The sequence below is a fragment of the Thunnus maccoyii genome, chromosome 17, assembly GCF_910596095.1.
Source record: "Thunnus maccoyii chromosome 17, fThuMac1.1, whole genome shotgun sequence".
Taxonomy (NCBI): Eukaryota; Metazoa; Chordata; class Actinopteri; order Scombriformes; family Scombridae; genus Thunnus; species Thunnus maccoyii.
In genome coordinates, this window is record NC_056549.1 from 26,602,645 (window position 1) to 26,621,681 (window position 19,037).

At 39.9% G+C, this 19,037-nt stretch overlaps 2 protein-coding genes across 11 annotated transcripts in view; both read right to left on the reverse strand.

Moving 5' to 3' along the window:
* Window positions 1-2: 2 nt before the first annotated feature.
* On the reverse strand, window positions 3-10,553 carry tube1 (tubulin, epsilon 1). Its single transcript, XM_042390406.1, has 12 exons — window positions 10,363-10,553; window positions 10,174-10,247; window positions 8,340-8,392; window positions 8,196-8,253; window positions 7,821-7,936; window positions 6,113-6,234; window positions 5,532-5,719; window positions 5,245-5,417; window positions 4,094-4,234; window positions 2,218-2,358; window positions 1,423-1,597; window positions 3-299 (listed from the first exon to the last, which is right to left on the reverse strand). Exons 1-12 carry the CDS (start codon window positions 10,385-10,387, stop codon window positions 141-143), a joined length of 1,425 nt encoding a protein of 474 aa, XP_042246340.1. The 5' UTR covers window positions 10,388-10,553; the 3' UTR covers window positions 3-140.
* A 1,173-nt stretch (window positions 10,554-11,726) lies between these two features.
* The window catches only part of lama4 (laminin, alpha 4), a 265,332-nt gene continuing 258,021 nt past the window's right edge, over window positions 11,727-19,037 (reverse strand). For 8 of the 10 annotated variants that reach the window (XM_042389930.1, XM_042389932.1, XM_042389931.1 and 5 more), the window contains 13 exons: window positions 18,845-18,974; window positions 18,420-18,557; window positions 17,959-18,092; window positions 16,555-16,716; window positions 16,090-16,243; window positions 15,742-15,935; window positions 15,445-15,634; window positions 15,188-15,343; window positions 14,402-14,561; window positions 13,780-13,907; window positions 13,555-13,648; window positions 12,439-12,558; window positions 11,727-12,348 (listed from right to left, as the gene is read on the reverse strand). In XM_042389930.1, coding sequence (XP_042245864.1) covers window positions 12,203-12,348; window positions 12,439-12,558; window positions 13,555-13,648; window positions 13,780-13,907; window positions 14,402-14,561; window positions 15,188-15,343; window positions 15,445-15,634; window positions 15,742-15,935; window positions 16,090-16,243; window positions 16,555-16,716; window positions 17,959-18,092; window positions 18,420-18,557; window positions 18,845-18,974 — 1,906 coding nt within the window. In that variant the 3' untranslated portion in view covers window positions 11,727-12,202. Of the gene's footprint in view, window positions 12,349-12,438; window positions 12,559-13,554; window positions 13,649-13,779; window positions 13,908-14,020; window positions 14,151-14,401; window positions 14,562-15,187; window positions 15,344-15,444; window positions 15,635-15,741; window positions 15,936-16,089; window positions 16,244-16,554; window positions 16,717-17,958; window positions 18,093-18,419; window positions 18,558-18,844; window positions 18,975-19,037 lie in introns of those variants that run through there. The other 2 variants (XM_042389940.1, XM_042389939.1) reach the window with 2 other exon arrangements.

Below are 19,037 nucleotides of genomic sequence, written 5' to 3' on the forward strand. Positions count from 1 at the left end.
GGTCATAAATTAGACAATATTGATATATAACTTATAAAAATATATACAAAATATTTGGTTGTCTGAAGTCATTTTTGAAAAACAATTATTGCTATACAAGCACACGGACAGATTTACAGACAGATTGTCACAGCGGACCTTCATCTGGCGATGCTGAGTCTGGGTGCGTCGGGCATCAGTTTCAACTTGGTGGCATCCAGATGATGATACTCTTCAATCAGTGAGCTGAGAGAGGCGATGGCCTCTGAGAAGAAGCTCTGCTCCATCCCCTCTACATTCAGGTAGTGATGTAAGTGAGCCTAGAGAAAAGGAAAGCATGAAGTTACTCGATTGGGATACAAACAAAAAGTATAAATCTGTGTTTTCATCGCCAAGCAATAATACTTTTGGGATGTGGTCTGTTCTGGGCAAGTGGCAGAACAAATACCAACAATATGACCCAACACCAACACTATAAAAACTCTGAGAGTCTAGAGACTCAGGGGCACACAGAAGGTAGTGTCTTTATTTGTGGTGTTGACACTGAAAACGTGTGGTTATTGCTGTATAACCTTTACCCCATTTTAAAGTTTAAGTGTTGAAGGATGAAAAAAGATTTAACTGGAAAATATACATACTGCAGAAAGACAGACAGAGGAACCATTGAACAGAGTATCATGCTCACACTGGGATCGCAACTAATGACAACTTGATGGCTTCAGGTTTTTCATAAACTCAAATAAAAGAATCCTACATACAAACACAACATGAGGAGTGATGTCTCTGCATGCAGTACACTATTAGTAAGATTCACTCATAGAGACTGTCTTAATCACATTAAAAGTTGCATTTTAATGAACATTTCAATCTGTAGTGGAAGAGGAATTGTGGCACAAAGGGAAAGAGGAAATACACGTTAAAGCTTCGGTGATTTTTGGACCGATGTTGTTGCTAAAGCTTATGTAACTTCTATAGCTATATTTTTCATCAAATTAACTACAAAACTGGTCTATAAGCTGCCAGCTGAGAGGTTGATCCAACAGTAGCACCATAATCATGACATCTCCAGGCTGAAATATAGTTGCGGCAGTATTGATGAAGTGTGGAGAAGGCGTCTTTTCAGTACATTGTCTAAAGATCAAGGTTCCAGCAGGTATTTTCTCTGAGGGGTATAGGAGCAGATTTTGGCGAGAATTCCTGGGGAATGCTGGAATTTCAATCCCTGCCTTGTATTCAATATCATACATATTAGGACTGAAATGATTAATTCATCAACATAAAAATAATCAGCAATCGGTGAAAGTATTATTTTTTGTTAAGTCTATTAAATATCAAAAACAAAGACAAATCAGAGGCCAAACAGTATGTAAACAAAAACCTGTAAATCCACGTTTAACAAAGTGCAACCAGAAAATATTTGGTGTTTATATTTGATAAATGCACCTTCTTCCTGTAGAGCTTGGTGAAGCGTTCTCTCAGCTCCATAAATGTGGGCTTCACACAGGTGTTGTTGGCCAGAGCTAACAGGGAGTGAGAGTGTCCCACAGGAGGCACTGAACACAGACCCGTCTTCCAGCCCTCCTGATTCCATGAGACAAAGGGCAGCGAAGGCCTCAGCCTACAGGAGGGAGAGGGGGAAAAAAAAAAAAAAAAAAAAAAGATTTGTACTCTTTTCATACATTCAATGCAAGAAAATTGGGCTAAAAATCTGAAGGGTTACATCATTTACATGGCACCTACGGGTATCAGCGACTAAAACTTTTAAAAGTGTATGAAAACACTGTTTTTATTTCTTCCTAAAGAGGACCAGAGCTATCTTGTGAGTATAAGAAATATTTTGTAAAATATTGGTACCAGTAAAGAAATGGTAATGACCCAGTGAAGGAAATCAAGAGATTGATGTTATGGGCTGTGATTAAATGTGGTGGGTGAGGTTTCTGAGCTTCCCCTCCTCCTCTGTTTACACCACGGTCACGCACGACTATAAGCTCTCACACCAGCTTCTCTTAACAATGTGCCACATGAAAACAAGGTCTGCAGGGAGAGCGGTAAGGGGAGTGGGGGGTTTGGGAGCTGAATGGACCAGTCATGAATCATTGCTGTCGGTGCTGAATCGGGCTACTATTTGGAGAGTCTGACTGTGAAGGTCATCTTTGGGCCTATCGGGGTGGGTGCGCTGACTTGTCGGCTGTTTTGGTGCGGATGGAGACTGAGTGAGGAGGACTGCTCTGCTCTGACCTCTCGATGTTCCTGCGGAGGTCGGACACCTGAACGTTGCCCCTGACCATGAGGGCGCAGGCCAGGTAGAGGCTGTGCTTGGGGTCGGCTCGGATGAGCTGGTGCTCTTTACTGAAGGCGTCGCTGAACATCTGATCCAGTCTGGGGGGGGGCACAGTGAGAGAAGACAGCTTGGTACATTTCACATCGCGTTAACTGACAAGCACTTCACAAGACTTCTTTCTAGATAACACATTTTTTTGCATCCTGATGAATAAACACATTGTCTTTCTTTACTGACTATAGTAACTGCAATGGTCTGGCAGAGATTGGGGTGCATGGGGGCTAACATTTGAGAAAGAAGAATTTTTCAACCTTTATTTATCCAGGGAGGTTCTGCTGAGCAGGCAAGATATTTTTAAGCAACACCCTGCTCTACATTCACACAGTCACATACATTCATATCACATGGGAGTACAACCGCCAGTCCTGTTGACCAATGAGCCGCTCCACTCTAGTAGATGAGGCCTACAGCATAAGGCTCACACAAGGCCACTTTCATGGCAGTTGTTGTTGGGGAGGAGGTGGCTGGGTGGTAGGGTGGTGGGTCAAATGATGTTTTTCCTGTCACAAGCATGCAGCACTAAACTTGAAGTTGCCACCGTTTCAATACATAAAATGAAAGCTGGCTTTATGGTGAAAATATTAAGCCTCTTGTTTAATTGATGATACTGATAAGACCCAAAAATAAAAAAGTTTTAAAATAACAAAACAAAATCATTTAACTCTTCATCAGTCATGTTCATGTAAATGTATTTTTCAAAAATATTTGAAACACTATTTTAAGTGGATTCTTTGTGATTCTATGAAAGGACTGGACTCATGTCTATAATTAGTAATAATTCATAATTGACTTTCAGTGGAATGATATCATGATATGATCTTATGTTTTATTTCTGCAAAATTCAGTTGTCTAAATGATTATAAACAAAGTATGAAGAGGTTTGTGTGATGTAGTGCAGAACAGTAAAACACTGTTCATTGCATTGAGCATCAGTTTTACTGTGTTACATGTGGCATTAGTTCATGCTATTGAAGATCAACAAGATGCCAACTGTGTGTCTTTCCTGCCTTTGACCCCTGCTGATTTTGAATGCCTGTCTGAATGCGGCACCCCTCCTGTTTTTGCCTCCGCCCCTCCCCTTCCTCTGCTGCCTTGTATGCAAATGCCCTACCTCCCTACCTTTTGGTTACCAATTGTTTGATCTTATGGTATAAAGTGTTTCCATCCCCTCTGCTCTGGGTCAGTCTACTGTATCACATCAGCTCTGTGTCAGTAAGCTCACAGCATTTCCGGAATGCTATTAAATCACTTCCACCACAGCGAACTTTGAACAAGGACTTGAGTGATTTTCTTCAACACTATGTAGTTGTCCATATACAAATAAACATTAAATAAAATACATGTAATTTAATACATTTGCCATATCATAATATGTATTGATTTTGAAAAAAAACATATTTACAGTCAGAGTTTAAAGTTGAATGGTAAACTGTGTCCAAACATTGACTTGTACTGTATATCGTGACACTAGTTTTAACCATATGTCCAAACACTCTCTATATGTTTAGTCCTTGTCCCACATGAATAGTGTTATTTCATCATCGTGTTTCAAAGGACAGTTTAAGTAACAGTGTAAATAAATTCTACACACTTCGGATCAGTGAGCTCATCACTGAAAGGGTTTCCCTCATCAGTCATCGCTACTCGTCACTGTCAACAGACCCCACGTGTGGAGGGGATGATGGAGTTCATGTGAGCTCAATACTCGGAGCTCCGCGGGAGTCGAAGCAACTGTGAGATAAAAATAGCTGCAGTGACAGCCAGACAGTAAACCTTCTGGTGGGGACGTTGACATCAGCCAGTGTGTAGAGAGGGGTGAGGCTGGGCACCAGGTAGTGTAAACGAGGGAAGGGGACAAGGTTCATGGCGATCTCATTCAGATCCATGTTGAGGGAACCCTCAAAACGTGCTGAGCTGCAACACAATATTAACACGGGAAACTTGTGGTTACACATGAGCAACTTGTAAATGCATAGAAAATCTCATTTATACTACTTTAGCAAAAAAAAAAAAAAAAAATGCATTTTCATTATGAGGTACCCCCATTGTGTAATGAATGAATTATTTTATTTACATGTCTGGGCATTTACATGACCTATCTCTCCTAGAATTATTCAAACGCATCAAATAAAAATACCAAACATATACCCACCAGCATCTTAACAAAGCAATATGTTGACCATATATCAATATGAATAGCCTATATATAATGTTCTAGGAGATATACAACAATGGAAATTACATAAAACTATCTAATGACAAATGAATCAGTGATACATATCTACATTCTCTCTCTAATATGTTTCAATTTAAAAGGTGCATGTGCGAACAAAGAAAATAGGGACCCCTACGTAAAAACATTGTTCCATAGCACTGCTAGTGGAGAAAAACTCCACAGGGTACCTTTACTGCAAGTCACAAAATTCACTCATGTTAGACTGGAAACTACAGATGACTGACAAATGAAGGAAAGACCTAAATAAATGAGGGGAGAAACATAACTAATGCATAACAAATGCTTCCAATACAAGTCACAAGTTGGCATGGCCTTCACACTCATCACATCTCAACCTACCTGAACACCTATGGCAGATTTTGGAACTACGTGCTAAACAGTGCTCTCCAACCACATCATCAAAACACCAAATGGCACCAAATCTTTTGGAAGTCTGGTGACCATCCCTCCAGTAGAATTTAAGACTTAGTGAATTTATGCCAAGGAGCCTGTTCTATAACTTACTAAGACACTTTGTTGTTTTTTTTGTCACCCGTTTTATTCTGTCTACGACTCAAGCTTACAAATAAAAAGACAACAGTGCCAAAACCATGTGAGTGTGTCCAGTAGTAAAATAAACACTGTGAGACAGGCCCCTTCCCTCAGCAGACAGGGGTGTACTGTATTTGTGCAGACAGTAATACTATACCTGGTAATATTGAGCAACAGGTTGGCCACAATGTTATTCATGGCATCAAATGGCTTCTCTGCTCCACTGAGCCCGCCCTGCCCAGAGATGACGGTGCTGTCTCTCTTGATCACCGTCCCTGGCTTTCCACCATGAGACATATGTTTGATCTTGTTTACAATCTCGACCAATGACTGCGAGAGGAGAAGTGAGGATGAACAAAAATTGTTATAACTGATGATTAAGATGTACTGTACGTACGGCAAGACGTAGAAAGGGAAAAATAACGTGTTTCAGGGTGAACGAACCTGATTTTCTACAGGCAGGACACAGTCGGCGTGCTCTGTGAGCTCTCGCATGGCCAAGACACTGTTGTAGGGAGACGTGATGACATCATCCTCCGCGGACGGATAGATGGAGGTGACGATTCGACACACCTCAGGGAACTCTTCCTCCAGCAGACTCAGCACTCTAGTCCCCAGGCCAGAGCCCGTACCTCAAATCCACAATTAATGCATTTACTTTCTGCAGTAACCCGATTTCTTTAACGTCATGTAAAATCCCTGTTTAAACCTGGAGAAGCTGATTTTCCCAGTTCCATATCCTCTAAAGAAACCACATTTCTTGCATGTATACACATAACTGGATAATTGCAGAATTGAGAAATATGTGCTATAGAGAAAAAACTGTCAGTCCAGTCCAGGAAGTAGTGTCATTTATCACTAATACACTTAACACCAATGTCTAAAGATCACTGATTACCAAATATAGGCTTGTTGGAGCTGAGATTTAACACATGAGTCTGTGCAATAGTCATTTATTTAAGGCAAACGTTCTGTCGGTACCTTCTTCATCATGCCTCTATGCATGGATGGTTATTGTGCCTTACCTCCTCCCATTGAGTGGATAAGAAAGAAGCACTGCAGACAGTCACAGTGTTCTGCTGCCTTCCTCAGTTTATCCACTATCTGCTCCCTGTAGGCTGAGCCGTACGTCATATGTCCAACCGCCCTACGGAGGAAGAAGCATGTTATTGAACGGTGAAGGATGAACCGATGCCACGTTAGTTCGGTGAAGGTTTCGACATGAAGAATGAACAGAGCTGAATTTAAATATTCAAGTTCCCTTCCACTCAGAAGTGTGTTTTGCTTGTTATTACTTGACTCATGTTTGAGCTTCTCTGTGTGTGCAGAGTTTGTTTTCACATTCATCTGCTGAAGGAGGAAAGTTTCTCTGCGCTCACCTGAAATCTCAGATTTGACACGTGTACTTTTATGAGCATGATTTGGAAACTTGAAGCCTCCGGTGCACATACTGTACACTAAGAAGGAAATTTCCAGTGAAGTAGGAGACATCTTGTGTCCAGCAGTCAAACTTTAGGAATGAAAACACATTTCCATATTCATATTCATAGATTCTGGATTTTTCAATAAGGGAGATGGCAGAAGGGTAGGTGTTATTTTAAGAATTTCTAACAAGGTAATTTAACCTTTTTGTGGAAAAAAAACATATCAGGCATAAATTATTATTCAAAGCAGAGTATTTTATGCCTTAAAATATGTCTGGAGGAGATATTTAAATGCTGCCGTGCAGTGTAGGGTTGCAAGACTTTAAGTGACAAGCTGTGTGAAGGAATGTATTTGACAGAGAAAGCCAGAGTTTTCACACTCCTTGGGTTGGTGTGGTATGTGCAGGATTTACCACAGGCATTGGTTTGCCCACGGATACAAAAATAATTGAAAGATGCTCCACAGTGCAGTGAGTGCTTAATAATAACAACATAAACAAAACACTGTGCAATGGACTTATTAACCTAACATTAGTTTGTTTGGGCTCACACAAATTATGCAGGTGGCAGCAGCGAAAAAAAAAAAAAGTCTGCATGTGACAGGAGACACAGACAAAAAGATATAAGAATCTAAAACTCACTTTCCCCTCGACATTTTATAAGCTTCAGAATAAAAGGCTGAACGAAGCCATTGTTGACGGGGAAATCTCTATGCTGTGATGAGGTCGACTGCAGCATCTCTCAGCCACAGCACGTCTCTCTGTCTCATGTGAACTGCCCTTTAATATGCTGAATATTCCGCTCCCAGTGCCTCAACAACAATTCTGCTAGACAAGCATGTCACTGCAAAGGGGCACTGCTTTCTTTTTACAATGGCTGTCAAGCTAAGAGAAACTCAGAGGGAATATTTACACCAGTCCTGTCAAGAAACACCACTGACCTTTCCCCCAAATGATACTATGTCTGCTTGAGAAAGGGCAAATTGGAAAAAAAACAACACCCAATTGTAAAAGCTACTAAGCCACTAGTGCTCCTTTGTGTCTTTGCTATGTTATATTCTTGGGAATGTGAAATGTGTTTATATTCTTTCAGCCACACACAAATAATTAGCACTTTCTATACATTCTTTTGGCAATTCAGTTTCTTTGATTTAACTCCTGAACACCACACTATTATTAGAACTCTGTGTAACGTAACGGCACGTGTGAAGGATTGTGCAACAGGAACACTAAAAAATGATGATTTGCAGCAGTTGTTTCTGGCCATGTGTGCGTGTGAGCAGACGTCCTGTGGCTAGCTTGTCTCTCACCAGTTGTTGCCTGAACCGGACACGTCTGTGAGAAGCTGAGTGCTGTCGAACACCTCTCTCAAAGGGCCCTGCAGGATCTCGTTGACCACGCCCTCCTCCATGTCCACCAGCACCGCCTGTGGATCCAGATATGTCAGTATGAGGCCGGCATATGTATTTCAGTGCTACTATACGCTGAGCACATGTCTGTCACCCCCCTGCCATCATTCCATAACTCTTCTTTGTAACCCTAACCAATGGATGCCAAACCTTTCATTTCAGAGAATCCAACCCTGACCTTGACCCCTACTCTAAAATAAGCTGTTACCCCTGTGAAGACCAGGAGACAAAAAAAATGTCCTCTCAAGCTGTTTTCTAGTAATTGGCTGAACTTACCCTGGCCTTCAGATGTTGGATTCTCCCACCAACACCACAAGCTCTCCCATCACTTTTCCTGGAAAAAAACGTGAAAGGACTGCATTTGAACCACTGTATAGAAGGCACATGTTTCAGTTACTGAATGAAAGCAGGTGTGACTACCTTGAGTCCACATTCCGGAAAAAGCTACTGAGGGCCTCATCATACAATCCTTTCTGAAAAAAAGAAAAAAACAAGACATTAATGATGTTCTTATAAGGCATGATAGGTGATAAACATGTCTGTTTTTAAAAGATGAGATAAGGCACAAAAAGAATAGGCTTCCCTAGAGGGATCATTCCAAATGATTACAATAAAGGGTTTACTTTCTTATTTTTTGGGCCATCATTACTATCTGTAATATTAACAGTATGCTTACTAAGTTAACTGATGAGATCTGGGAATGAGGTAACATAATCCATTTCTAAAAAGTCTGAATCGTGAGCAGTCAGATAATCAGACTGATTTTAAACTGTTTTTCTGTGCAATGAGAAACATTTGCTTTAAAAAAACAAAAATGTTTAAAGAGGCCAAAACTCCACTAACACTTGTAATACACAGAACAACTTTATTATTAGACCAACATGTTTTGGCTTGTGGCCTTCACCAGGGTCATCATGAAACACATTATAAACAACATTTAAATAAAGTATGTATGAAGCAAAAATACGGAAAATACACACACACACACACACACACACATACACACACACACAGTGGGGTACCTACAAAGATGGGTTGGGTATATGGCCATGTGGCTTCAGACCAATCATTGTCCCAGACCAAGGGGAGTGTCCAATAAGCAACATGAGTGAAACCATATTTGGTCCATAAACTGAAGAAGTGCAACTAAGGTGGTACTTGTACAGAAGAGGCCTTAAACCAAAATATGCCCATTTAATGTGGCATACCAAGAGTTTCCCTGGCAACAACACGGAAGTTAACTCACGTTTTGGGACAGCGCCCCACAGAGGCTCCCAAACACTATTTATTTCCCAATTAATGAATATTTGGAGTTATTTCTGGCATTAAAAAAAAGATTTTTTGGCCTAGCAGGGGTTCTCATTGGCCTATGTCTTGTATAACCTCAATGACATGGACCTGAATAAAAATAGGAAAAATATATAAAAGTGTGATACTCAAAACCTTGAGACTTCTTTTAAAGTAATAAAAAAATCCTCATATTTTCTGTTGTTCCAAATCAATTAATTAATACTGAATATCTTTTATATTGAATATGAAATTACTGAAAGTATGTAACTTGGAAGGATTTTTGTAGTTGCAGTGACAGTATCCATTTGAACTTTTTCATTCTGGCTAGGAAAGGAATATGGGAGAAGGCATTGTATGAGTGAGGACAGCTGAGGTACATAACTATACCCTTTTGTGTGGCTGACATTATTTGAAGAGTTTGGTACAGAACACAAAGTTCTTTGTTTGCAATGCAATGTAATAAGTTTTGTTCTTGTCTATGTTTTACAACTGTTTCACCAGTGCAACTGTATTCTGGTGTCTTGTAAGTCCAAACAAACAAACAAACAAACAAACAATCTAACTAACTAGCTAACAAACCCTTTATATACTGTCTCCTAATACTGGTGTTTAGGTCTTTTGCATGGCAGACATACTGACTTGCCACAGGTGTAAGCAACCACCGTAATGATTGCATTTCACTGAAGCATACAAATGTATGATAGCAGGGTCCTGGAACTGGAACACCTGCAGCCATTATAAATTAATGTTAATACCCACTTACAACTATGCTTTTCCTTGTTTGACATATTCAAATATATATTGTAAGTGTCCTTGCAAAAATTTAGACTTACTTTACTATTCTTACATATTATATACAGTGTCCGAAAGTATTTGCGTTTAAAAATGAATCCGTGTTAAGATAATATTAAACAAAGTGTCTTTGCTGTAGTCTACGTTACTGGGTGTGTGTATTTGCACTTACTTTATTGACATGGGCATGTTCTCGCAAAGCAAGATCCCAAAACCTGCAGCCGACCTGGTTACCACACTGTCCAACTGAAAAACACGACTTGAAAGTTTATTATCTAACGTTAACTGTTACCCATCACAAAACAGCGCCTGAGAGCTATCTATCTGCCTAAATGCTAACGTCAGTTCAGTGTTTACTTACCCTGGACAACAACCGACTGTGTCATGGCGGCAGCAACACAGAGAGCCCTTTGTAGTATCGACCTAAGTCATAGTTAATGTTAACATTTAGCTAAACTTGTCAATTAAAACAACTTTTCCAACAACACCTTTTAACGCTTCGCGCCTCTGTATTGTTTGGTCGCGTGCTGGTGACGTAATGCCATGGAAACACATGGATGTAGATTTTTTTCCCACCCGAATTCCGCGAAGACCCGCCCTACTCTGCCTCTGATTGGATAATACTCGTTGCTTTCGTTGGTTGGATTGGTTAGATTTAGGCAGAGTAGGGGCGGGTCTTCACAGAATGCGGGTGGATTAAGACGTAAACTGCGGCAACAGAAATCACCGACAGCTTGCGTTTGTCACCTTTCTACTCAGCGTTAGTTATCTCTTTATCTATCCAAATAAATACAAAGCTGGTTACTGGTCCTGACTTAAAACAGCGTGACGTTTTCCGAAATAGATGTTTGTAAAGGCGGTCGTGTAATGAGACATGTCGATTCTCACTTTTGGCTGTTATTATTTTTAAATGAACTGCTGCTCAACATAAATAAAGATGACGTTATTTTAACTTAGGCAATGACATGAGAACAACAGCTATTAAACGATTGTTATGCGGGATATTTCCATGGATTTATTAAGATATGTCTATGATATTTCAGGTCATAAAACACACTGCATTAATATTGCACCGTTCATGTATTATTATCTAAGGTCAATGTTAAACTTGGGCCAATGACTTAAACTGATCAGCCACAAAAAGCAAACCTGACTGAAGAAACCATGGAAGAGACATGCACTGTGGTGACAAAGATGGAAAAAGTCATTACTTCGGCGATTCACATCAGAGGAAAGTTATTTTCTTGCATCCTCCACTATTTGGTTGGAAAAGTCAATTCAACATGCAGTAGAGGGCAGTGTTGCCCAATGTACTTTATATATAAGAACAAGAAACAAAATACATTTTACAACAGTATAATGAACAACTTCAATAAGTAGTTTCCAACTGGTCCTCCATTCCTCTTTTATAGCTACACTATCCTTTTAAATAAAAACAGCTGTCTCATAGCTGATCATCTATTTAGCACTGTATTTTGTATTTTTAATTTAAAAAAAAAAAAAAAAAAAAAAAAAAATCCAACCTTGCAAATAAACAATACAACCACAGATAACATCTGTCATCACAACTAACACATTAAAATTCAGTATTAGTTACATGTAATTCAAGACAAACGTCCTTTGTCATTCACTAAAATACTGCAGGGTCAAGGCCCAGACTTCTAGTAGATGAAAAGAAGAAAAAGCCAAGATAACATGGATGTGAAATATTATTTATTCATCAGAAATAAAAGTACAAAAGGAAGAACATGAAATACAAATGTATTTGTGTATAAATGTACAAATGTACAAAAAAAATGTGCCATTGAGATTATAAAGAGAGGAGGTGGAACATAGAATTTATTAACACCAAATGTGTCTGTAAAAATAAATGAAGCCTAAATGTATTCATGATTCATGATGCTTCTGGACCTCATATCTGCTCTCATTCTCTTATAAATGATAGATGTAAGATTTTCTTTTCAGGCTATATTTTCCATTTTTAAATTTAGATATTTTGGTCGTATTCTTGGCAGGGGACATTTTCATGTAAAACAATACACAACAGCCAACAAATTAAAGACAAAAACAAGAACAAACACCTGCCAAAGAGTGAAAACAATGACAATACTTCTCTTAATGGTTATGTTTAACTGAAAGAGAGTTTTTTAATGTGTTTGGTCAGTGCTGTATTGGGGATAGTGGTGGTGTTGACAGAAGTGTTATGCAGCTGGACAGGTTCCGACACTGACCGCTCCACTGACCAGAGCAGCTTTGCTGAAGCTCACTCGGCTGTTATTGATTGTCAGGTTCCTCATACAGCCCACATAGGCCTTCCTGGTGGCGATGCTCTCTGGGAGGAAACGATCTGAAAGGAGGAGGATTGCATGACATGGTGAGAAAGATATGGTGTTGGTATAACAGGAATATATCTAGAGGATTTGTGTTGCTGGCTAACCTGGAGCTCCACCGATGAACACTGGCTCTTTGGTATCTGTGGAGCTGGGATTCAGAGGTCCCACCACATGGTTGACCTCAGAGTCCACATCCAGCTGGACAACGTTGGCATCTCGGATCACTGTAATCAAGCAAGACAGAATGCATTAATTTGGTCCCTAATAATTCAGTAAACAATAGCTTTTGTGTTTATTTCCTTTTTCTCTACTTAAAGTTAAAGTGGTCAAAGCCTGATTTGTAACCACATATGTGACTTATATCTGTTTTTAATGACTGTGTGAACAAAGAAAATCACACTGAATCTAACATTTTAATTCTTATTTGGGCCAATTTTGTTTTATATCCAGATTATAAATCAGATTTCAGGCAATTCAACCTCAGTCTGAACAGTCATCAGTCAGAATTCATGCAAATTCTCAGATACTTTACTACTCTACTAATTAAATCTGTACTAAATATGGTGTGGTTTACAGCGCAATATTTATGATAACTCCACATTTCCACTTTAGGAAAGAAAGAGGACAGCTGCGATGGAAGAGTTACACCATATAATTGTTTGAATCTTTGCTTAAAGCAGCAAAACGTGAAGTGAAATCACTGCTGTGTGAAATAAAACACTAAAGACTTGAGTAGAGAAAGAAAGAAATCAGATAATGTGTCCATTTTACAGTGAAGTAAACCATATTTTATTCAATACAAGCACTCTTAGTGTATAACAGTTACACTAAGAGTGAAGATTAAGACACTTTTATCTAGAGACATACTCTTATGGGGAAGTGAAGGTTTAATATTTAAGAGCAGCTCTCCAGTGATCACTTGATTATTCACGTGATAAAAGGATGTGCAAGGATCAACATCTACAATATTGTTCATTCTAATAAAAAAATCGTATATTTTCTCAGTGATATGTTATTGTATTGTGTTAAGTGTAGCATCTCTGGAATTGCTGTTGTGCATCATTAGATCGACAACATCAGTCAATAACAACATCATTAGGTCTGAGCAACAAATCGAATCATGTACTATAATGTAAGACTTGCCATGTTGTTGGTATTGGTAATTATTGTCTCTCATCATTCCTTCAATACATTTTTAATGTTATTTATGGGATCCTCACCTGTGATTCTGTGCCAGTTGCCAGCACACAGACCCTGTCTCGGAGACACCTTTGTGAAGAACTCATGTGTCCCATCGTTCACAATAACCACCACCTGAAAAAACACAGCAATATGTTATCCTCTAGAATATATCCCATCTTTTGAATAGAAGAAACATTTTAGTTTGTTCAACATAAACTGACTTAGATGTGTACAATCTGCAAATAACTGTGCCATTGACTTACTGCCCCTTGATGAATGTACATGGTGAAATAGCTCTCTGCTGTGCGCACATGCAGTAGCACCCCAGATGCCACACGGGGGCGCACCTCCATCACCAGCTCAAACCTGAGCCCCAAGCTAAATGTATCATCTGAGGAAGGGAAGCAGAGAGAGCAAGATGGAGTGAGTTCTGAGTACTTCATCCATTCTGGACCTCACCTTTTCTCTGTGGTGCGAACACATTTGAAATTACTTGCCTTGTTCAACAGCTGCAGCTCAGTTCCCAAGGCCTTGGGGCCCTCACCATCTTCCCCTACACTTTCCCCACCACCACAGACACAGTCTCACCACAGCTGCACTGAGGGTATCATGTTCCCTGGCCTAACCAAAGTCTCTCCACGCACATAAAATTATGAAAGACCATGAGGGGGGATTGTGCATTTTCCAAAAGTAAATCTAATGAGCCATGAAATATATCAGATGCTCAGTTTGCAAACAGTTGCAGATGCTTGTAACTGTACAAAATCAACACTTGGCAAACTTTGGATTCATATCAAATGTGGAATTCCTTTGTTTTAGTTTTAAGCTGCAGGAAAAACATGTCTGTGCTTTTTGTTTTCCATCAACAAACTACTAGAAACATACCCAACACGACGTATCCTCCGTCCTCTGAGAAGTATGTTCCCGCCTCAGAGTGTCCCTCAAAGCATGGAGTGACCCCAAACGTCTCTGACACAGAGGACAACCACTGTCCATCAAGCTGGAGGTTCTTCACACAGCCGGTAAAGCTGTATGCAGAGTTTCTCTGAAGAGATGTGCAAGAAGGGCTGTTTTCAGTGAGGAAGTTTTGATAAAGCCACTGTACACTACCTTCCCAGCATCAAACAACAGATGGACAAAGCTAGCAACTAGCTTGTGAATGTAGTGGAGCATTTAGCAGCTAAAGAGCTACATGTTTCCCTCAGGAGTTGGTGTAGCGGAGGTCAAAACAGAATTTAAAGGAGAGTGAATATTGGACTTACATTCATCAGGTGGCAAGAAACATGACTCCAAATGCTAATGTTGCTGTTTGTTTGCTGAGAGTGCAAATAGGCAAGTGGCCAAATTAATAAATAAATCCAGCTTTAAAAAAATCAAATGCCTTCCTGTTGAATTCTAAGGGGAAAGGGTCACAATGGTGGTTTCCTGTTATCTGTGGGAAGCAGTCTGAGCTAAGCCAAGCTGGAAATCTGCTGGTGTGGCTATATATGTTCCGGGAAACACCAAAGGGTTATAAAGGACATAGAGTAGAGGGTTTGTTCTCTCTTTGTAAGAGGTTATTGTTTTATTCAGAGTTACAGTCCATGATAGAATATTCATATGTTACAAATGATCCCTGCCGTGCATGTTTTTAATGTCAAATGTCTTCCACATATACACTGTACCCCATACCTGAATATTCTTTTGGGCTCTCCATGGAGGAACTCCTCCGACATAGAGGGGACTGCTGACATGCCAGGAGACGTTGCTCCCTTGAGCTCTGTCTTCCAGCACTGTGAGCCCATCAATTATTAATCGCCCCATGTTCCCATCACGGATAAAAATAACCTACGAGAAGAGAGGAGGCTGTCATTGTACAAATTGTTGGTACATAACTAAACATGCATCCACCCATGCATACATGCAGTACTTACAGATCATGAACTTACGTTATGCCATGCACCATCATTGTATTTCTCCTCACTCTTAATTTTGACTCTTTGATCTGCAACGTTGAAGGTGTATACAAGCTTCCCATGAGCCAGGAAGAGAGCCATGAAATTGTCCTCTTGGACATCAGATACATAAAAGATGAGGCCGAAGGATGACTGGGTCTTCAGGGACAGAGAGAAGTGGGACCTGGGAGGTGGAGGCTGCATTTAGTCATGCGTGCACTCACAAAGAAATCCTTGACAGAGAAGTGCATATGCAGAATGGGCTCTTGAACAGACTTGACCTTGACATACCTCTCAGAAAGTGACTCTGGGAGGTCTGCGTAGTGCTGCCTGCTGTTGGCGATGCCGCCGTAGTGGTAGGCTTGGCGGGTTGCTCGGGGACGTAAGGAGAGGTAGCAGGGCGCGATGTTCAGCTCTGATGGCTCCTGGTCATCACTTTTAAGCTCCATCAGGCCTAGAGGGAGGCTGGACTTATCCCTGCTAACCTATGAGAGCATATATTCAAGGTCAGGATGGCCAAATTTGCAACCAAACAAAAAAGTATAGATCCCCTAAAAGCCAGTGTCCATTGGAGTCTATTGAAGGCTATCTAGAGAATATATTCGTCTTCCTTACTTAATGTAAAGCCCCTTTTTTTACCTTCTGTGATTGGCTCTGTTTGGCTCTAGAAGCGTTATCCCTGTGCCTTGACAGCAGAGCAGCAGGGGGTCGCTGGACTGGACAGTCCTGCAAGGAGGTCTGGACCTTCTCTGGGTAGCGCTGAAAGTCCTCGGGCTCAATGTCCCTGTCTTGTCTACAGAAACAGAGATAGAAAGTGAGAGAGTGCAAAAGTGCCAAACATTTAAAAGCTGCAGAAATGCTCTCAACATATTAGTGAGTCTCCATGGCAACAAACTCTACATCGTCAACCACTCAGCTCACAGCTTTATTTGGTCTCTTCCCCCACATAGAGGAAGAGTGAAGCCAAATCTTTAATTAGCAAGCTCTGACAGCTGCAGTCTGGAGAGATACTAAAGAGACAGTTTGGCCTCATACAGTCTGTGTGATAAACCAGTTGCATTTCCTCTTACCCTGAGCTGCAGTGATCGTTCAGTGGTAATTTACCTGTTGATATAGGCGTAGCTGATGCAGCCTGTGAAGTTCTTGAAGCTACTGCTCGGAGAACCTCCGTAGTAGAAGCTCTTTACAGAAACTGGAGAGGACTGTGAGGCTGATGATGGACGTTTCTTCTCCTGCTTGTCTTTGTCATCCACCAACAGTGAATACCTCAGGTGAACAATTAAAACAGTTAGTCACTCATTTTTGACACTTATAAGCTTTGAGCATGTATACCTACTACATGTCTGTGATACAAATAAAATCTTCAATCATGATGATGATGTAATTTTGGATATATCTAATCACGTTTAGTCTGTTTTTGATTAATCCAGTAAAGGAAATACCTGTAAAATTACACTAATGCAAAATCCTGTAAATCCCTAACTAGAGACCCTAACCCTAACCCTAACTAGAGATATTAAAGGGATAGATACCTCACCATAAACGTCATTGCATAATTAGAGGTGGTTGACATATTTCATATATAATGTCTGTCAGCATGATATATCAAAAAGTTGGTCATAGTTTTCAATGAAATGACTGATCATGGACATTTCATTATGTAATGGCACTTACATGGATCTGGGCTTTTGAACATATAGTCTAGATTACAAATTTAAAGGCCCTATGTGCGGGATGATAAAACATCTGACTTTAGTGACACCTTGTGGTAGCATCAAGAAAGCTACTGTCTCACAACGTCCAGACAGCAGGGCACATCACCCTCTCAAGTATATCCAAATGGGCTGGTAGTAACACATAGCCTGTATACATTATCTTAACATTATACTTTTTTTTTTTTTTTTTTTTTTACAAATAATAGAATAATTTGACGGCTGCTGTAGTCACATTGAGGATTTAAGAGTATGTGTATAATGTCAAGCAACCAAATTAACTTGAAATGTAAATCAAGACTATGACTATGTCGAAGAAGAAGTAACACACTTCCTTTTAAAAATGAAAATTTGGATTAATAAGCAAAAAAACCACAACCTTGAACCTCAATCCAGTACACTTACTTGGTCTGGTACAACATTGTTGTGTAGTTGACATTACTGAGTCAGTTTGTTCACTTTATGATTCTTCTCAACTTCTGCAGCTGTTACACTATGTATTAGCATTTACAATTGTCCCATAATTATCACTTGTGGCACAGTAGCTGCTGGTCAAGAAAATGTACATCGTCTTGCTTTAATTGATCCAAAAGTCAAGTCTGAGTACACCACTAAGTTGGACAATTGATCCACTAATAGGAGTTTGTGTCTAATTTAAGTCTTTTATGGAGGTTTTGCTTTATTGTAGTGTTTACAATTGAGAAGAAAAATCACAGATATGTACCAAATCCAGCTGCTTCCAGGACTACCAGCACGGTTGTGTTACTAGTATATATGTATACAGTTAAATGCTTACTTCAGATTGTTAACTGAGGCCACTAAGAAGTGTGTCCTTCCGTCATTGTATTGTTTCTTGTGTGATTTGACTCTTGTTCCTCTGGTGTTTAGCACCACTGCTCCATTCTCCAGGGAAATGCTTAACTCATCAGACTGAAGTGGGAGAAAATAAAGAGAGGACTTTACTTACAGATTACAAAAATACCAATTTTAACAAATTATCAATGAACATAAACATAATATAAAAATGAACAAGGTTATAATAGTAAAGTTAATTCTTAATTTTTCCTGATTTAAGATCAAAAGATACTTGCGATTGTCCTTGTTTTGTCCCTTGTTTTAATAAAAAAAAGAATAGAAACTGCACTAAAAACAAATTGTCTTATCCCACTGATAGATTTTAATAACTTGCATTCGAAAATTTGCAAACACAACTATCTAAAAATTGACTTTTTCCAGAGTGTAAAGATTTGCGTATACCCCTTCACTGTGGTAGAGCAGGAGTCCACTGGGCTGCAGAGTTCTAAAGTTGAGGCCTCCTTCAAAGTTGTCGAGGAATGAAATCTTTGCTGTGGATCCCAGGTAGCTCTCTCCAGTGAAGTAAGCTTTACGGGACATCTGTCACAATAAAAACACATCTCACTTTCATCACTGATTACCTTTCACTCTCCTTTTGGCTTACAGTTAAGTGATCCTCTGATGGGAGTATTGACTGTGAGGGCTGTTCAGCTATAACAGCCAATTATTTTCTTGTGCTTGAGAGTGAAAGTTTGTGTGTGTGTGTGCAGATGTGTGTGAGATTTTGTGTGCTGTCTACTCTTCACCCATATTTGGTATTGATTCCACAAAGACATACGCAGTGCATTTTCACTGGCAGTGTGTGAAGTGGTGCAGGGAATACTTACGAAAGACTCCTCAGGGCAGCCACTGCTGATGCCAATGGTGCCAGGCTCCTCCAGGAGGTTGAAGTCTTTTTTCTGGAACTGGAAACCTTTCACACAGCCTTTCAGGCCGACCACAGCAGACAGCTCAGGCCTGTGGTGATATGCATGCTGTCACTGTGTTATAGTGAAATTTTAAAGCTACTCTAAGCAAGAT